The sequence below is a fragment of the Seriola dumerili genome, unplaced genomic scaffold (genome assembly GCF_002260705.1).
Source record: "Seriola dumerili isolate Sdu_G_001 unplaced genomic scaffold, Sdu_1.0 BDQW01000024.1, whole genome shotgun sequence".
Lineage (NCBI taxonomy): Eukaryota > Metazoa > Chordata > Actinopteri > Carangiformes > Carangidae > Seriola > Seriola dumerili.
Genome location: NW_019174279.1, coordinates 1,109,859 through 1,126,854, shown reverse-complemented (window position 1 = coordinate 1,126,854; position 16,996 = coordinate 1,109,859). Strand labels below are relative to the sequence as shown.

The 16,996-nt window shown below is 39.9% G+C and overlaps 1 protein-coding gene across 3 annotated transcripts in view; it reads right to left on the bottom strand.

Moving 5' to 3' along the window:
• Positions 1-631: 631 nt before the first annotated feature.
• mlip (muscular LMNA interacting protein) overlaps positions 632-16,996 on the bottom strand; it is a 29,044-nt gene continuing 12,679 nt past the window's right edge. For 2 of the 3 annotated variants that reach the window (XM_022762927.1, XM_022762934.1), the window contains 10 exons: positions 16,662-16,799; positions 16,022-16,201; positions 13,756-13,827; positions 13,095-13,172; positions 12,931-13,014; positions 12,789-12,824; positions 11,140-11,187; positions 10,564-10,626; positions 10,316-10,447; positions 632-2,716 (listed from right to left, as the gene is read on the bottom strand). In XM_022762927.1, coding sequence (XP_022618648.1) covers positions 2,495-2,716; positions 10,316-10,447; positions 10,564-10,626; positions 11,140-11,187; positions 12,789-12,824; positions 12,931-13,014; positions 13,095-13,172; positions 13,756-13,827; positions 16,022-16,201; positions 16,662-16,799 — 1,053 coding nt within the window. In that variant the 3' untranslated portion in view covers positions 632-2,494. The remainder of the gene's footprint in view (positions 2,717-10,315; positions 10,448-10,563; positions 10,627-11,139; positions 11,188-12,788; positions 12,825-12,930; positions 13,015-13,094; positions 13,173-13,755; positions 13,828-16,021; positions 16,202-16,661; positions 16,800-16,996) is intronic. The other variant, XM_022762943.1, reaches the window with a different exon arrangement.

Below are 16,996 nucleotides of genomic sequence, written 5' to 3'. Positions count from 1 at the left end.
GGTGCGAGTGAAAGACTGTGTTTATGTGCAACAGATTTAAACTTTAAAACAACGACTAAAGACTTGAGCGTCTTTGTAGTTTGATGCTAAATGTGATGTGTTCATGTGTTTCCAAGGGCACAGGGGTGCAAGACAGCATAAGAGGAGTAAAATTTGATTGGCCCCAACTTGTTTCCATGGATACAGATATCCTAATATAGCTGTCTGTAAAGTGTAAGTTTTGATGAGTGACAGAGTGTTCGCTGTGATCTGGACACTCTGATCTGCTGTTTTAAATGTTTTAAAACAACAAAGTGAGAGCTCCTTAAGCTGTTGAATTCAAGGTCAAGATATTTTTACACAGCTGCTTGAACCTTCTTCATTTGATTATAGGTACACATTTGATGTTGAGCTATTGTTTGCAGGCAGTGGACGCTGTGAGTGCAGCAATCACCTGCACCGTTTTAACTCCTGTTTCTCCAAGAGCCAATCTGAGGTTGAGTAGATTTTTTGCTTTGAGGATTTCTAATCAGGGAACATCCCAGAGACCAAATCAAATGCTTGGCCTGTAGCACTCATGCTCTGCAGATTGATGCACTTCCTATTCTCTTTGAAAGGTTCTATCCATGAATAAGATATAACCAGACTTTCATGTCATTAGCCTGTAATTTTATTTATATCAACATGGAAATGTGCATTTGGCAGCGGAAGGTTTATACAGTGAAACTCAAGCAAGACAGGGAAGTCCTTTATTACATAATACAGTTTCTCCTTGAATCGATTAATAATATCAAAATAGTATTTTCTTTATAGTAGTGTTGAGTTACAAAATTGCGTGACTTTTATATTATACCACAATTACCCTTACCGTGTGAATTCATCACACAAAAGCCTGTACGCTTTTTTACATTTTCTTCAAAATAGCTTTTGCTTGAAAGTGAAATTCAGGGCTATAATCAGATTTGAAATATCTTTTGTTGCTACTGGAGGTTTTGCACCAACTGACCGTTTGCTAAACTCATCCCCCAAAGTCCAACTGTCCAAGGGTAACTTCAGCAGCTCTGTCAGCTTTTTATTGGATTTAGGAAATATTTCAGTCAGTCTTTTTATCTGAGAAAGTGTTACATTCAAGTTAACATGCTGATTAAAAATATAAACAGTACAAAATAAAGGTACAGTCTGATCCTTTTTTCTTATCATACTTATAATGCTAGGTTTAACTAGTTCAATACTGCAATACAAGAACAACGCTGTTTCTTTATTTACGGCACATGAGTCATCAACTGGTGATGGCGGCGCCGGTGAACTTTGTCAGAAATGCACATCAGACGGCAAAATAGATGCACACACACACATACACACACACACACACACACACACACATTTGTACAGCTATCTTTTGGAGGACCTATCCTTGACATGCTGGATTCCCTAGCCCCTTACCTTAACTTTAACTATCCCAACTAAATGCCTAACCTCAACCCTAACCCTAACAATAACCTAAACGTAATTCTAACCCTAACCCTTAATATGTCCAAAAAGCCCTAAACATTTGGGGTCCAGCATTTTGGTCCCCACGAAGCACCACAGACCCCACAAGTATCATGGGCTTCCAGTTTTTGGACCCCACAACTATAGTCAAACAAGCAGACTAACACAAACCTTTCGGCAGGGGCTGAGTCTGACAGTTTCTGTAACCAAATCCAACAATCAAACATTCACACCTACAACACAACTATTGCACAGCCAAGTGCATCACCGTGAAGGCAGGAGAGTGTCTGAAAATAGCTGTTGTTATCCCCATATTTAATGGATAGTGTCTTCTTCCATGACGGACGGCTTTTTCAGATAACTAATACAAACAGATACAAACACCTCTGCCTTCTGATGAAGTCAGACAAACCACTTCTTTCTTAGCGTAACCTAGATTTAGTCTCAGTCTTTTAGCACAACACCTTGTAACATATTTAAGACCATCTTACAGAGGTCTCTAACAAGTGAGCAGGAATCATTAAAAACTCTTCGGGAGACAGTGTTTTCAGCCAAGTGACAGAGCTAACATGAGCTTAATTAGCTAGCTGGAGCTGATAAAATATGCTAGGAGCACTTGTCATTTGAGACAGCAAAATTTATGGTTGCAAACTAGAAAAGCTTTTGTCTTCCTCAGTCTGAATTTAATTGTTTCAAAACACGAAACTGCCACCACTTATCATGGTAAACTGCACCTAAGGGAGATCAGAAAACTTGACAGACCAAGGGGGTTGGGAATTAGCAAACGCAACTGCATGACTTTTTAGTGTCTTTGTAAGGCATCTTAAATTCTTGTAGTCAACTGCTGTAAACAGCTGTGCATACTATATGATGATGCACTCATTCACTAATATAGGTAAGGTGCAATTAATCTTTGGTTCCTCCTTTAATTGTGCAATGGGCTTAAATACTGAATATGTTTTAGCAGATTGTTCACTGAAAAAAAATTGATAGGATTAAGGATTAATGCTTTTGTGTTAATGCTTTAAATATGAGTCTCAAAAGCTTCCATCCGCCCCTCAGAAGGACTGAAAGACGCTGCAGCATCTTTCACAGGACGGCCGATCAGGTCTTCAGGCTCTGTAATCTGCAGGTCACATAATGAGAATGGACTTCTTCTTCCAGGCTTCCTCTCCTCTCTCATGGTTTTGCCTTTAGAACTTGTGAAAAAATCTTTCCCTGCTTCTTCGGGACTCATATTTGCCACCTGAAATAGAAAAAGACACAAAGGTGTCCAAGTTGATTTTTACAGCCAGCGGGAAATGAACAGCAGCCTCTACCATTGTGCAATTTCCAGCAGTTTTTAGTAGTTGGTTTTCATTTAGCCTGATTTCAGCCCACAGTGAAATTGGCTGAAATGAGCTCTCCCTGAGGCTGTCTGGGGTTCGCACTGGGATAAATATTCATTGTGTATTTGATTATAATTGACAGTTATCTTTCTGGATTGGATAGTGACTGTAATCAACTGCTCTATATTTGCTCTATTCGTACCAAGACTGAAAATTTGAACTGATAAGCTGTTTATCCCAATTACATATCTGAACATCTATGAAATGTATGAAGGCGTTTTAACATTGCATTACCATATCACATTAAGCAGCATCTATCATTGCCATTTTCTCTTTTGTCACAAACACATTTTCTACTATTTCTCTGACTAAAAAGGTAAATTTTTCATCATATTTGAAAGAAAACATTTTGGGGTGTCTACAGCTTATCAATATAATTGTGATGCTACAAACTGGCGTGACATTTGCCCAGGTGTAAAAGCTGTTGCAGAGGCTGAATGCAGGTGCAGTTAACCCTGATTAAAATTATCATATTTAACAGTATTTCTGCTCTCCTGAATGTTGCTGTTTGGCTTTTTTCTGCAGACAGAGTGATTTGAAAAACTTTTGAATCTCTGATACACCTACATTTCTTGCCATCTTACAGAAGTTAAATGAAAAGATCAATATAGATTTTATCACTCTGCCTTTAGCCTGCCCCAAGATGTGTTTTGCCAAGGTAGCACAACCACCAGATGAAGGAGAAAATTATCGACCTATAGCTCCAACAAAGTTGCCTTGCAACTCCAGAGGTTTCATATTTACATATTGTATTGTATATTTTACACGTGTGAACATAGAAATTAGTGGTTAACAAGCTGTTAGTTTGTGCTAACATGACAGTAACAGCTGAATATGTAGTCAGAGTGAAATTGCTGGCGTTGCCTCTGTTGTAACTGTGATTTACAAAAGCAACATGTACTTGAGACAATTTGGGGGCTGTTGATGTTTTTCTCTGTTGGCTGTTTCCACTCCCTTGTATTACATGAACAGCAGTGAAACACGCCCTGGAATAAATTATTTTTCTACTGTAAGACAGAGATGAATTTGAAACCTTATTTTCCTGTCTCTTGGTGAGACAGCTAAATATCAGACGGTGAGACAGCTAAATATCAGAATTTAATGGTACACACGAAATTGTTTGGTATTGAAATATCTAAACCAAAACAAGTCTTTATGGCAAAACAAATTAAAAAAATTAAAAAAATTGTTTTCCAGTGCCTTAAAATGTCACATTGGCATTGGCCACTAAAGACTGTCACCCTGCCATGGGTTAAAGCCACTATGTGTAGAATCATAGTGATCGAGTGGTTGCAAATATGACAGGGTGTCAGAATATAGATGCCATACCCTGATACACATTGTCTCATCCTAATTCAGAAATAAAATACCAGTACCAGCCTCTTTGGATTCAGAACCTGTTCAGGGTTGTCTGTGGAGGTGCATCGGCTGATACGAGCTTGAAGCTGGCTAGAAGTGAAAAACGTACAAATGTCTATGAGGTTCTTCCTTTGGGACATCGTTAAGGCCAAATATTTCAAACATGTAGGTATCATATTTTCACTGGACAATTGTATCTTACATAGGATACTCTTAGTTCAGTAACATGCTGTGTTGAGGCAGCGGTTGAAACATTATTATTGCATTAGATGTTACTGGTTGGTATTTTCACAGAGCAACACAGCACTCAGAGCAACAAGCCAACAGCAGCATCCAAGTTGGATCAGGATGCGGGTGACAGATGCAATTATCTTGATCAAACACAGTGCAATGTTCCTCTTCTTTTGTTTTGTTCTGTTTCATTTTGTGGTTCACATTTCCTCTGCCAAAGCAGGTAAACCCAGCGCCTCTGTCACATCTATGTTCAAATTGACAGTACGTAACCTGGCTGGCTTTAATTCCATAATGTCTGGTAAGTTTATTTTGTTTCTATTTAGTTTTCGGATTTCTGAGTTTTCTTTAACTTTAACTTGAGAAAAACTGTAATAAACTTTATTTACAGAGCACGTTTCACACAAGAGATGCAGCTTAAAGTGCTTTAAAATAAAAATAAAAATGATATAGCACATTGAATCAATGGCCAATAAAGAGACAGTGGATGATAATATAAATGAAAATAAAAACAGAGACCACTATGAATACACTAGGAATAATAAAGCATGAGAGAATTAATTGAAAGTCAAATGAAATCAATAGGTTTTAAGCTGTTGTTTAAAATGCATCTCTTATAGCTCTTGGCAGGGTATGCCACAGTCTAGGAGCATAGAAAAGCTGCACTGCCTGTTTTCTTGTGGGTAAAGTTTTGTGTATTAAAAGCCTTAAGATCTAAGAGATCATGATGGATTATAAAACAACAGAGAGTCTGCAATGTAAACTAGTCCCAAACCATTAAGAGCTTTTCAAACAAGTAAGAACATGAACCTTGACATTTATTCTAAAAGACACTGGGAGCCAATGGGGCAATAAGCTCTCTCTTCCTTGTTTTAGTTAGAAATGAAGCATCAAAGTTCTGTCTTTCAGTTAACTGCTTTGGAAGACCAGTAAAAAGTTAATGAAATAATCTAATTTATTTTGAGCATTAATTAAGTTAGATAGGAGCAGCTATACTTTGGCAATATTGATGATAAAAAAGATGAAAATGATGATGGTGATAAACTGTTTTGGTCACCTTCTTTATATTTAAGACAAAGTAAAATGATGCTCAGGCATTTTATCATCAGGGTCCAGATGTTGAAGTTTATAACAGACTAGATCTCTGTTATGTTGAGGGGCAACTAGAACTTGCGAGCAATTTTCTTCTTCACTTCCTTTATTTGTGGCTTGCTTCATTTCTTGGCGCTTTTGCTATCAACTCTCAATCAATTTTAAATAGTTTGCTAGTACATGTGCATGAAATCAAACAAAGCAGGGACCCGCTCTATAGCGCTACTAGTGGTAGAAAAACTCCATGCAGTACCTTTAAGAATTTATCTGTAAATACATTGAATGAAGAATAATGCCATCATAAGCACAACTGTCAGTTAACATATCAAATAGCATAACTAACAGAACACATGAAAACAGCTGCAGTAAGTTCCAGTGAGGAAGATGAATGAACAATGCCAGTACACTCAGTGTTGAGTCATATCCTGATATGAAATGCTCATGTACATTCGCTGTGAAGCAATCTGAAGCCAGAGATTAAACTAGAAAATGAAAGACGCGTGGTGGTGGAAGGAGGAATCAGCATAATCAGTAACGGCAGCAACAGTCCTGCACAAACAGCAGAGAGCGTTTGTGGGCTGTCAGATTATGCAGATTGCACAGACTCCTTTAATGACTTGTGAGAAAAGGGTTGCGATTGTAAACATCAGCTGATGCTCATCGGCTTCTTGCCTACATGAATCGTCTGATGCAACATTTTTTTGACTCTGTCTTATAAACTCTGATGAGCTGATGTATGTATATATATATATATATATATATATATATATTTGAGCCTAAACATTCTGGTCTGGATTTTTAACACCAAGAGGATGTTACATAATCATTTACAGGCAAGGGGTGTAATTTTCTACTGCCAAAAATATGTGTCATTTTTCTTGAATTATGAAACAGCAGTGATAACCAAATGGATTTTACTGTACATTGCTGAGTGGGGAAGGTCAAGTATATGTCACAACGCTGCGAATGGGAGGTTAAAGTTTTAATTGCTAAAATTTAACATGAGGGCAATGAGATTCATGCTCTCTGCTGGATAAATTAAGCCGCACTTGTGACCAAATTAGTGGTAAACGTATTGTTCTGATGGTGAAACGTGATGAGCAACTTTAACGTCCACTTTTTAAGTCCAAAAAAGTTCAGATCAAGGTCTGCAACTTCACTGCAAATTGATTTGACATGGGTAATTTAACACTTTCTCCTCATTTTTCTTTTTTTGAAGAAGAAGAAGAATTCCTTTAAGTGAAAGGTATGACCTTCAACTTCAATTTTTCATGTATTTTTTTTGCTGGTTAATTAGACTTATTTTAGTTAATTGTAACAGTATATCACTCATTTAAAAAAAAAGAGATGTATTGAGATTATTTCCCATCAAAAATATTAACTAGGGCTGCATCTGGTGTTGTGATGACTGACAGGTGTTTGCGGTTGAAAAATCAAAAAGGAGCCAATCAGAGTTTTGTAGGTGGGAGTAAGAACTAGGACTGAGCCAGAAAAATAGCCCCGAAAAAATGGCAACAACTACAGCAATGAAGTTAAATGAGATTGATGCAGCTGGTTGTTGTGAGTCGAAAATAATAATTCTTAAATTGACTTATCTTATCAATTAAAAGACTCACCCCTCCCTCACAATCATCATCCGTCAATCATACACATAGCTATAATCCCACACCAAAATCCCTTTTCAAAATATGCATGTGCATGTGTTCAAACTCTAAGCAGATATGTTTGTTTGGCATCTCACACACACCACTAAAAGATTCTGTTGCATTTGTGTGTAAGAACAAAACAGCCTCAGCAGCATGTAAATTGAAATTTTAATCATCATGTAATTAACATGAACTGAAATTAATTAACGATCACCTCGCTGCATAATGCGGATTGCAATGAATCAAAGATCTGCGGTTAAATTACAACAGCAGGGTAAGCTCTGGTACATATTGCATACTGCCTATTATTATGCTCCACATCACAACAGACGAAGAAACTAAATATTCCACCAAGATATCCCTGGAAATAAACCATTTCTGACCTCTGCATCAGAAATTGTGCTATTGTTTGTCTTTCTGGTGGTAAACGGCTGCCTCTCAGGGGGAGAGCAGTGTTTTTAGCATCAAACACGTCAGGAGCACTGACGTGTTAAAAACGTCTGCTGTGGAAGATTGTTGAAAGCGTATTGATATTGTAAAGGTTCAAATGTCCTCATCCGGAAATGTTTTTCTTCACTGACAATCGTCATGTTGACCTTGACATTTAGTGAGTTATATTTTCAACTAATGAACAAGGTTCAGACTATCATTGTGAAATGAATAGCTCGTTATTGCACAACGACCTTAGCCTTGTGGATTCTTCACAGTGCAGTGACCTTCAGTATTAATTGTGTTGAACATAACACTGGTAATACTAATGATTTTCTCATATTTTCTGCCTGATTAAGAGGTTTGTATTAAAGATTCATTTTAATATTGATATGGAAAAAAGATCTCTGTGTAAACTCAGTAAATAACACAAATACAGTGAGATAATATAATTCTTGCACCAGAAGCTGCAGGAACAACATTAACATTAATTCTGTTTGTTGAATTGCACCACCTGGTTAGAAAAAAATACAACTCCCTTTTGCGCAGCCCAAACCAAAACCCTGCAATGGGTACTTTTTTTTTCCTGCAGTTTGATTGTGAACGTTTTACCACCTCTCAGTGCTGTTCATGACAAAAGCTTTGGCTGATAAATTGCCACACACTCATCTACTCTCCTGACAGCTCTCCAAACCCGTTTCCCCTCTTCATAGGGCAAAAGTGGAGCTCTCACTGAGATTCTCTGGAGCCGGATAAACAACACGAGGAGTCAATTTACAATTAGTTTGTTTGGTTTTTTTTCATTTGAAGATTTAAAAATGTTTTATTATCAACCCCCTCCTGGTTGCATGAAAAGCTTCTGCAGTTGTTTGCAGTGGAATCCCTGTTGATTGCAATGAACTGTACGACACGTGGAGAAAAACAGTGAAACTACCCACATTATCCGTATGGACATATACTCTGAGTGGAGCTGAGCAGAGGCGACTTTCTTTCTCTCTCCAGTTTAAGTTGTTTGACATGAAAAGGTCTGGAGAGACGCCAGGACCTCAGCAGCTTGTGAAGTACGAAGAATCATCCTCTCAGAGGCTTTGACAAGGCTGGCTGACGAGAGAGGTGGTGTGGTGAAAAATCGAACAAGAGGAGTAGAAAAGGTAGAAAAGAATAGCTGCAGGCAAGTGTCCAATTTCTTTCACTAGAACTAGTAAAATGATGTTTGACAACAGAGCCACACTGGATAGCTGTAGGTCTTATAGGAAAAAAATGAAAACAGGAATCTTATCCTGCAATAACAGAGAGCTTTCAGCTAAATATTCCACTGATTTTCTCCTAGCAGAGATGACCTTGATTAAATAGATAGATAGACACCATCCACATCTTCCCAACGTCACATTAATCATATGATTGAGGACTTTATTTGTTAAACCTGACCTGATAGTTGGAGTAATCTCAACAGAGACATTGAACCTTGAACTGTGGTTTACACTAAATAGTACTGCCACATATAGAACTGATTATGGGCTGGGTTCAAACTCTGTTATAAGTCTGTTTAAAGTTCGAGTCCCTGTGTGTTAAAGCTCCCCTCATGTGTGAGATTTGTAAAATCCAAAGGCAACACTGCAGAAGCTTGTTAGAGACGGAGCGTCTCATTTTTCTTAAAAACAAGAATGTATAATATATGCCATCAGATGTGCACGATATTATAATCACTTAAGCTTTCCACACACAAAGGCTTTGAAAGTGGAATTCACCTCTAAGTCATTATTGTTTATTAAAGCTGAAATCAAAGACTGATAAGAGATATTTAATGAAAGCTTACAGTACTAAATTATATGAATGTGTAATTAAAATTATATGCAAAGAGTGGAAAAAACCTATAGTGGAAATAACTTATAGGTGGAAACTGTCCATTATCTATACCAGTTACCCTTACAGGGTCGCAGGAGGGCCAGAGCCAAACCCAGCTGACACTGGGCGAGGGCGGGGTACACCCTGAACAGGTCGCCAGTCTATCATGAGGCTGACATATAGAGCCAAACAACCATTCACACCTACGGGCAATTTAGAGTCACCAATTAACCTAACCTGCATGTCTTTGTACTGAGGGAGGAAGCCCCAGAGTCCCCAGAGAAAACCCACGCAGACACGGGGAGAACATGCAAACTCCACAGAGAAAGGCGATGTTCAGCCATTGTTCTAACCAGGAACCTTCTTGCTGTGAGGCGACAGTGCTAATCACTGCACCACCGTGCGGAACTGTAAGGATCTCAAATGTAAAGCAAGAGAATGTGCACTTAGTAATTACTAATGTTGCTATTGCATTAAAAAAACACCTGAAGACTTGACTGACTGATAAGGAGTTTCAATACTGTTTTCTAATTAGTTATTGCTTACACTTGGATTATAGATTTTACCCATGATAAAACAGATTGTGCATTGTTTGCACGTCCCAAGCAATAAAATCATTACAAACAGTCCCATATGTGACTGGTACAACGGGTTTGACTGTTTGTTTCCGAAGAAGGCCATGGGATATGATCAAACATTACACAAAAAGTTAGTAAGTCAACCTTGAACTTAGTATAACTGAACCATGATAATGATTTAAACTTTCTGGAAACTTTTTGGCATGGCACATCGGCACGGTATAAAACCACTGTGTATTATTCATTCACTGTAATATAATTAATGCTACCAGCTTACCTTTTCCTTTTTGTTGGCAGTTAAAGTCTGCTTGACGACAGACTGCTTGAAGGGGTTTGGATAAAATTCTTCCTCATCCTCCACTGTCAGTCTTGGAATGGCCGTCATGGGGCGAATAACCCCGGGCTTCGTCTGGACAGAGGGATTCAGGGGTTGACAGCAGAGAGGAATTAATTGCCTTAAGTTTCTTTTCCAAGACACTTCAGTGTTACAAATGTTGCTTGATCAAATGAAAATTGAATTTTTACCTTTCTAGGATCCATCAACTTTCTTTCCATGCTGGCAGATGGGTACAAGCTGCTAAGAGATGCCTGAATAAACAACGTGGAAAAAAATACATTAACATAGTTAATAACGTCCCTCACAAATACTGATAACGAAGTTGACGAATGCAGGCTTTGTATAAAAGGCAAACAAAAGTATGAAAGGATTGCGCCTCATCTCTGTAATTGTGGCAAATTAAGCGTGATATCTTATAATGCAAATAAATTTGTGCTTGAATAGTGAGAAAAAAATATACAGAAAGCAGAGACTAGAAATAAAGAGTAGTTTGTTATTAGCTGAGTTTTTGGTGCCAAATAATTCAATTCAATTTAATTTGTATAGCGTATCTCAAGACACTTCACAGGGTTATGTGAAGACCTTACAATATTATAGAAAGAAACAGCTCAGTCGTGTGAACGTGGGACTAAAACTGTCTGAAAGTTAGACTGAAAATAAATATACTGTCAGCAGTGGGATGTCACCTTGCTCCTGTGGAGGTAAAGTCCTGAGTTAAATGTGTGTATTGAATTCAACAGACAAAGCCACCTGCTCTTACTCACATATTTGGTTTCACGTCCCAAGGATTTTGGAAGGGTTGAATTGTTCTGCTGAAAGTGAAAAAGAGAGAAAGACAGAAAGGAAGAACTGAAAGTAAACAACAGAGTTACACAAGACTGTCTGGTGGGAAAATGGGGAAAAGAAATCATCTGAAAATTGCTCATCACTCTTTCGAATATGTGGCACTCAACTGCAAAAATGACTCAAAGGGAGACAATGAAAAGAAATTGTAGGTGGACTAGATCTGAACTTTGGAGATGTGAGGAGAAAAGCAAAATTTCGTTTTTTATCAAGTGTTTTGTTATTTATTGACTCTTAACCTCAAGTTTAAGTTTTCTCTTCTGCAGCAGAGTTACTTCCTCTTTTCCTCGTCAGTGACTGAATTTCACAGGTTTTTATCTCACACACACACACACACACACACACTTGTTTTCTGTCGAAACCGTGAAAGGTTTTCTCCTTTGATGAATAATGAACAGATGTCTTTTCATTTCTCATGCTGATGCTGATGACACAGTCAGAATTCACTTTTATCCCACTTCCAGTTTGTGTTTCAGTAAAACACAGTGTAAATCTTACTTTAATGATTCACTATTTTAGTTATATTTTTATTGTAGCTGAAAGCTGAGCTCCCATAACTCTGTTGCTGAGAGATGATCAAACCACAACAAGGATGCCGGAGCATCCAGAATCTTGCTTGTGACGTCGTTTCACATTGTTGTTGTTGTTGTGCACAAACAGCTGTCTAGTTACAAGAAACTGTCCCTGAACAAATAAATAATATCATCGCTCATGTATTTATACTGAAGAATGATACACTAGAAATTGCGCCTACATTTGCATCACTATGTGCGTAATGTCTCCATTGTGTGAACTTTAACATACAACCACACTTAGATATGTTAACAAAAGGTTATGTATTATTGCGGTGGCCCTGAGAGCTCAACGCACTGCAACTTATGTAAACACACAAATAGACAAAACACAAGCAAATTCATAAAAACAACTTCATCACTTTGACAAATCACATGCTGCCAATACTCAGGCTAATACAGAAACGCGCTGCAAGTAACACACGACAATGGAAGTGCTCACGGGACACAAAAAAGCGATGAACCTGGCTGGGACGCACTTGTTGTTCAATGCTTTTGAACAAAAGTCGCAAAGCAATGAAAAACAATTGCGTCACAGTCGAGTTCACCACTTTTTTTTTTTTTTTTGGTGTCCCTCAGGAAACATTCCGGGTGTCGTCTGTGCTACTTGCAGCTCGTTTCTGTATTTGGTTGTGTTGTGAGTATTTGCAGCATTGATGTTTTCTGAATTTGGTCATGTTTTGTCTATTTGCATGCGTTTTCTGAAGTTACAGTGCGTTGATCCACCGTATATTTCAGACTCTTTTCGAAACTTAGTTTTACTTTATTTCTTATTTTAGCCATTTTACTTTTTTTGTGTGTCTTTAGAATTTCAACAACCAGAGAGAGATTTCAAGCTATAAGTTACAGGATCCATTTAGTGGTTTTCATACTGGGAAAGGCTCTTCAAACTAAATGCATCTCTAAGGGTCAAAATGTCAAACTAGTGTTTTTATTCATCTTTAGGGGAAAATCAAGAGTTCATGAGCTGGCCATGCAGTTGAAGAAACACACTTTACCTGCACACCAGCGTTGGGAGTCGATGACCTGGAGGTCTGCGATGTTGCAAAAATAAACCCATTAAATCACTTTCGATTTCACACATCAACTTTTGGACACGTTTCATTTTTTTTTTTTTTTTTTATAATTGAGTCAACTCACTGCTGGAATGGAATTCGCCAATATCTCATCAATAACTGCGTAAAGTTCCTCCGACTGTTGCCGGAGCTGAGCAGGTGAGCACATCTGTAGGAAGCACAAAAGTTTTTGATGTCTGTTGTGTGAAGTTTGCAGTGAACACCAGCCGGTACTGTGCGGAGTAATACCTCAGCGTGAGTGTCCTCAACATCTCTGTCCAACGTGTCACAGGGACTGTCCTCTCGCTCTACCTGCTCGTCGATCGCCTGTGAATACAAAGCAGGGAGGACAGACTGAGTTTCCTGCCGCTTGCTTTGGGTGATTATACTCTCGACAACATTGCAGAATCTCCTTCAATTCATATTCAGCCACTCTGTATTCCTCACAGACAGCGTTCCCTTCTCTGAATCTCTTAATGAATCATACTGCAGTGTGAACAACACAACAATTTGTCAAATTTTCATGTCTTTTTGAGACTGATTTGACTTTTAATCAGGTTAAAAAAAAAGTGACAGTCTTTCAGCTGTTTTATCTATAGCTTGTAAATCCTAATGAAATTAGTTTTCTGTCTCTTTTTTTTTTTGCCTTACTAGTTTTTGCAATTACAATTAGAAATGCAATTGTCCATGAAGCCCCATGAGTGGCAATTTAGGATTTATCTTTTTCATGGAAAACTTCCCTTTCTAATGCAAGCTTTGTTGCTTATTCCCATTTTTCATTCCTCACATAGTGCTTCACATTGCAATGTTGGCGAGAGTCCCTGCATCAATCCAGCTCATTATGGCAGCTGGATATTTAACAGGATAACAAGTTGAATTACTGGGATTAGAGTCAAAAAAGTGAACTCACCTGCTGATCCAACAGGAGGGTGTTTGTGGGAATTGCAGCGAGTGATTTGTAGCTTAACTTAATCTTGTGTGTCTAGGGTTTATAGACAAGACAGAAGAGCAGACAATGACTTATAAATGAATTTAAAAGTGAAATTTCTGCCTTTCGACTAAAGACAGACTTCAGAGAATGTCTTATGGAAATTAATCATTTGTGTTTTACATTTCCTTGGGCATGCTTTTTTTCCCCCTCACACTGCCGCAGGCCACTGATCATGCATAAAACAGTCAGCTACACTCGAATCCTGCGCTCATCTGCTTCCACAGCGCTTCCTTGTTCGCTGCTCAGCTGGCTCATTTGACTGACGGTAAATGTCACCAAAAAGTTCAGCTACGACCAACTTTTCCACACTGACGGGCAAAGAAAACTACACAACTGCGTACCGATTGCTAATATTCAAACCATGGTGTGGCGTTACTGAGCTTCCAGCTCTCCGGCCTAGAAACCAGAGCTTTCATAAAGCCGCAGCATTGATTTTTTTACGATGATGGCTTTCCTTTCGCTTCAACATATGGTATTGGATTTCAGATATGTCAGTCGTTAGAATCCAGCAGTCTACAGTATGTCTGAAATGTCCACAAAGCGAAGACATATAACAACAGCAGTAAATGATACAGCAATGACTGACATCTAAAAACAGATTTGATATCCATCCACCGAGTAAGTGAAATCTGTTTATAACCACATGGTGTGGGAGAACAGTATGTCACACAGAACATATTAAATAATATCCTGTCATGCATACGGCAAAAGGAGCGGCTACCTTTCTTTTTTTACCCTCCCTGTCACTGCAGTCTGATATTCCACTCCCCGGCCTTGGGGAGGGCGTGATGGAGCGGAGGGAGAGAGAAGGCGACGGGGTGAGGTCTCTGATTGGTGGAGCAGGAGAAGGCGTAGGGGCGGGGGAGCTGGTGGGCGAAGGCCATCCCGGAAAGCTGATGGGGGTGTAGCGGGAAGGGGACAGGCAGTGGGCTTTGTGAAAACCTTGTGACAGTGTGGCGGGTTTGGAAGCAGAGCAGCTCCTCTGTGACTCACACCTTCCTGGTGTGGTGTTTTCTGAAGGAGGGAGAGGTGATGCTGCGTCTGTGCGTGCAGGGAAAACTGTGAGGCAGGGTGAGCGTGGCTGAGGGGGCTGAAGCTGAGGAGGACAGGGGGGCGGAGATCTCAGTTTTTGAGAAAGCGTATGAAGCCGTGAGAGAGATGAATTTGGCGAGCGACTCCATTTCTGGGGCGCAGAGGTCTCTTGCTCATTAATAAGTTTAGGGGACAGGGAGATAAGTTTTTTTAGGTTATTATCAGCGTGCCCCTCGAGGTGCATATGAGTGTTGCTGGGTTTCAGCGCAGGGGACTTGGAAATGGCGACATGTGTGTGTTGCAATTTTTTGGAAGTTGTGCAGTCTAATGTTTCTTCATGCTCTGGTGGAGAAACAGATTTGAAGTTTGAGCAAAACAGAGGCAGTGGAGCTTGGGGTAGCTTGTTGCTCTTCACTGGCGAGGGTGAAATAACCTGCTCCCATCTAGGTGCACTGTGAATTTGCTCCGAGCATCTTTTCGCATGAGTTTGAGCGCATGGTCTGCTGAGCTCATTTGACTGCACAGGCGGAGGGGCGGTGATACATCTAGTAGGTTCCCTGTGACCGTGGCTTTGACTATCTATAGATGCTGATGAGGAGAACCGAGAGGAAAACTCCAGGGGAATGGAGGCCACACTGGAGGCTGCTGAGCAAGCATTACAGAAGGACAGAGTCACGGGGTTAACAGGCCAGCAGGGGGTGTAAGGCCTCTGCAGAGCAGAGGACAGAACGGGGAGACGGCCTTTTCTCAGGATGGCAGTGAGGAGGGAGAGTCGGGTGAGAGGAGGCCGGTGCCGGGGAGGAGGCGATTGGGGACAGATGGAGGAGGACAGGCTCTCGCAGGATGAGAAACAGGTTTGAGGGATGTGAATCAGACTAGAGCCCGGAGCGAGAAAGTGCCTCTTGACCTGGGTGACAGAGGGGGAGAAGACGCCAGAGCGTACAGACGAGCAGGGGGAGACGGTGCGGCTGAAAGAGACGGGAGAGGTTACAGAGGAAAGCTGCACAGCAGACCAGCTCTTGTCTCTGTCCGAGCCCTCCGAGAGGATGGACTCTCTGGATGAAGCCAGCGTGGGGAACAAGTCTGCAGAGTCTGTGGGGCTCATTCTGTCGTCTGACACAGACGCTATATTTGCAAAGCAACCCGAGCTAACCTCAGCACGTCCAGAGGTATCGTGACACTGCCGCTGGGAAATGCCCCTGTGTTTATCAACAGCTGTTTCCATAGAGGCCGTGCCGGCGGCTGCGTGGTTGGGTGTATTTTCAGACTGAGCGCTGACTGAGGGAGAGGCTTCGGTGTGAGATAGGCTCACGTGATCCAGCGAAGGCTTCAACTGAAAAAGAAACAAGTTGTCATTAAATGGCAACTTAAGCATGCGTGGGTTTTTTGTGCTCTAGATGACAGTTTACAACCAAAGAAACAATTGCTGAAAATGGATTGTCACTCCAAATTGTTAAAAATAAAAATAAAAAGCCTCCATCTGCCACTCTGCAATAAGTCCATTATAAAGTAGACCCTATGAAAGATTTTTAATTATTTACATATTGACTTTTTATTAGATTCCAATTAAACCATCAGATTTCACTTTTCAATTAATCTCCTGACAGTGCTTTATAATGTGTGTCAGCTTTATAAGCTTACATTTTAAAATTAAACAGCATGCATAGATACAGATATACAGCAGTCTACACACACACACACACACACTTATATATATCTGTATTATAACTTTTCGTTATAGTATCTCAATGTCACATAGTATATGACATTGAGGGTGCTCTGATTGTACTTACTTGAAGTTCTGTCAGCGGTTGGATTATGTTTCCTGCTCCTCCCTCCAAAGAGTCTTTAATAAAGACTTTCTCTGCTTTGAAAATCTCCCCGTCCGACATGGTCTCCCCGGTTGTCTTCTCATGGGACACAGCTACGTTCTGACAGGAGAAAATGAAGCAAATGTTTAGGAGGAACTGAGCAAGTGTAACCCGAGAAAACCCTGAGGTGAACTTCAGCGAGCCTCTCTAAACTCAGGGGTGTGCTTGGTTTCACCACACCACATGTCCCACACATATAATTCACATGTGCACGCACATGTCCCGCTAACATTGGTGTAATACATGCCTCATGTGCA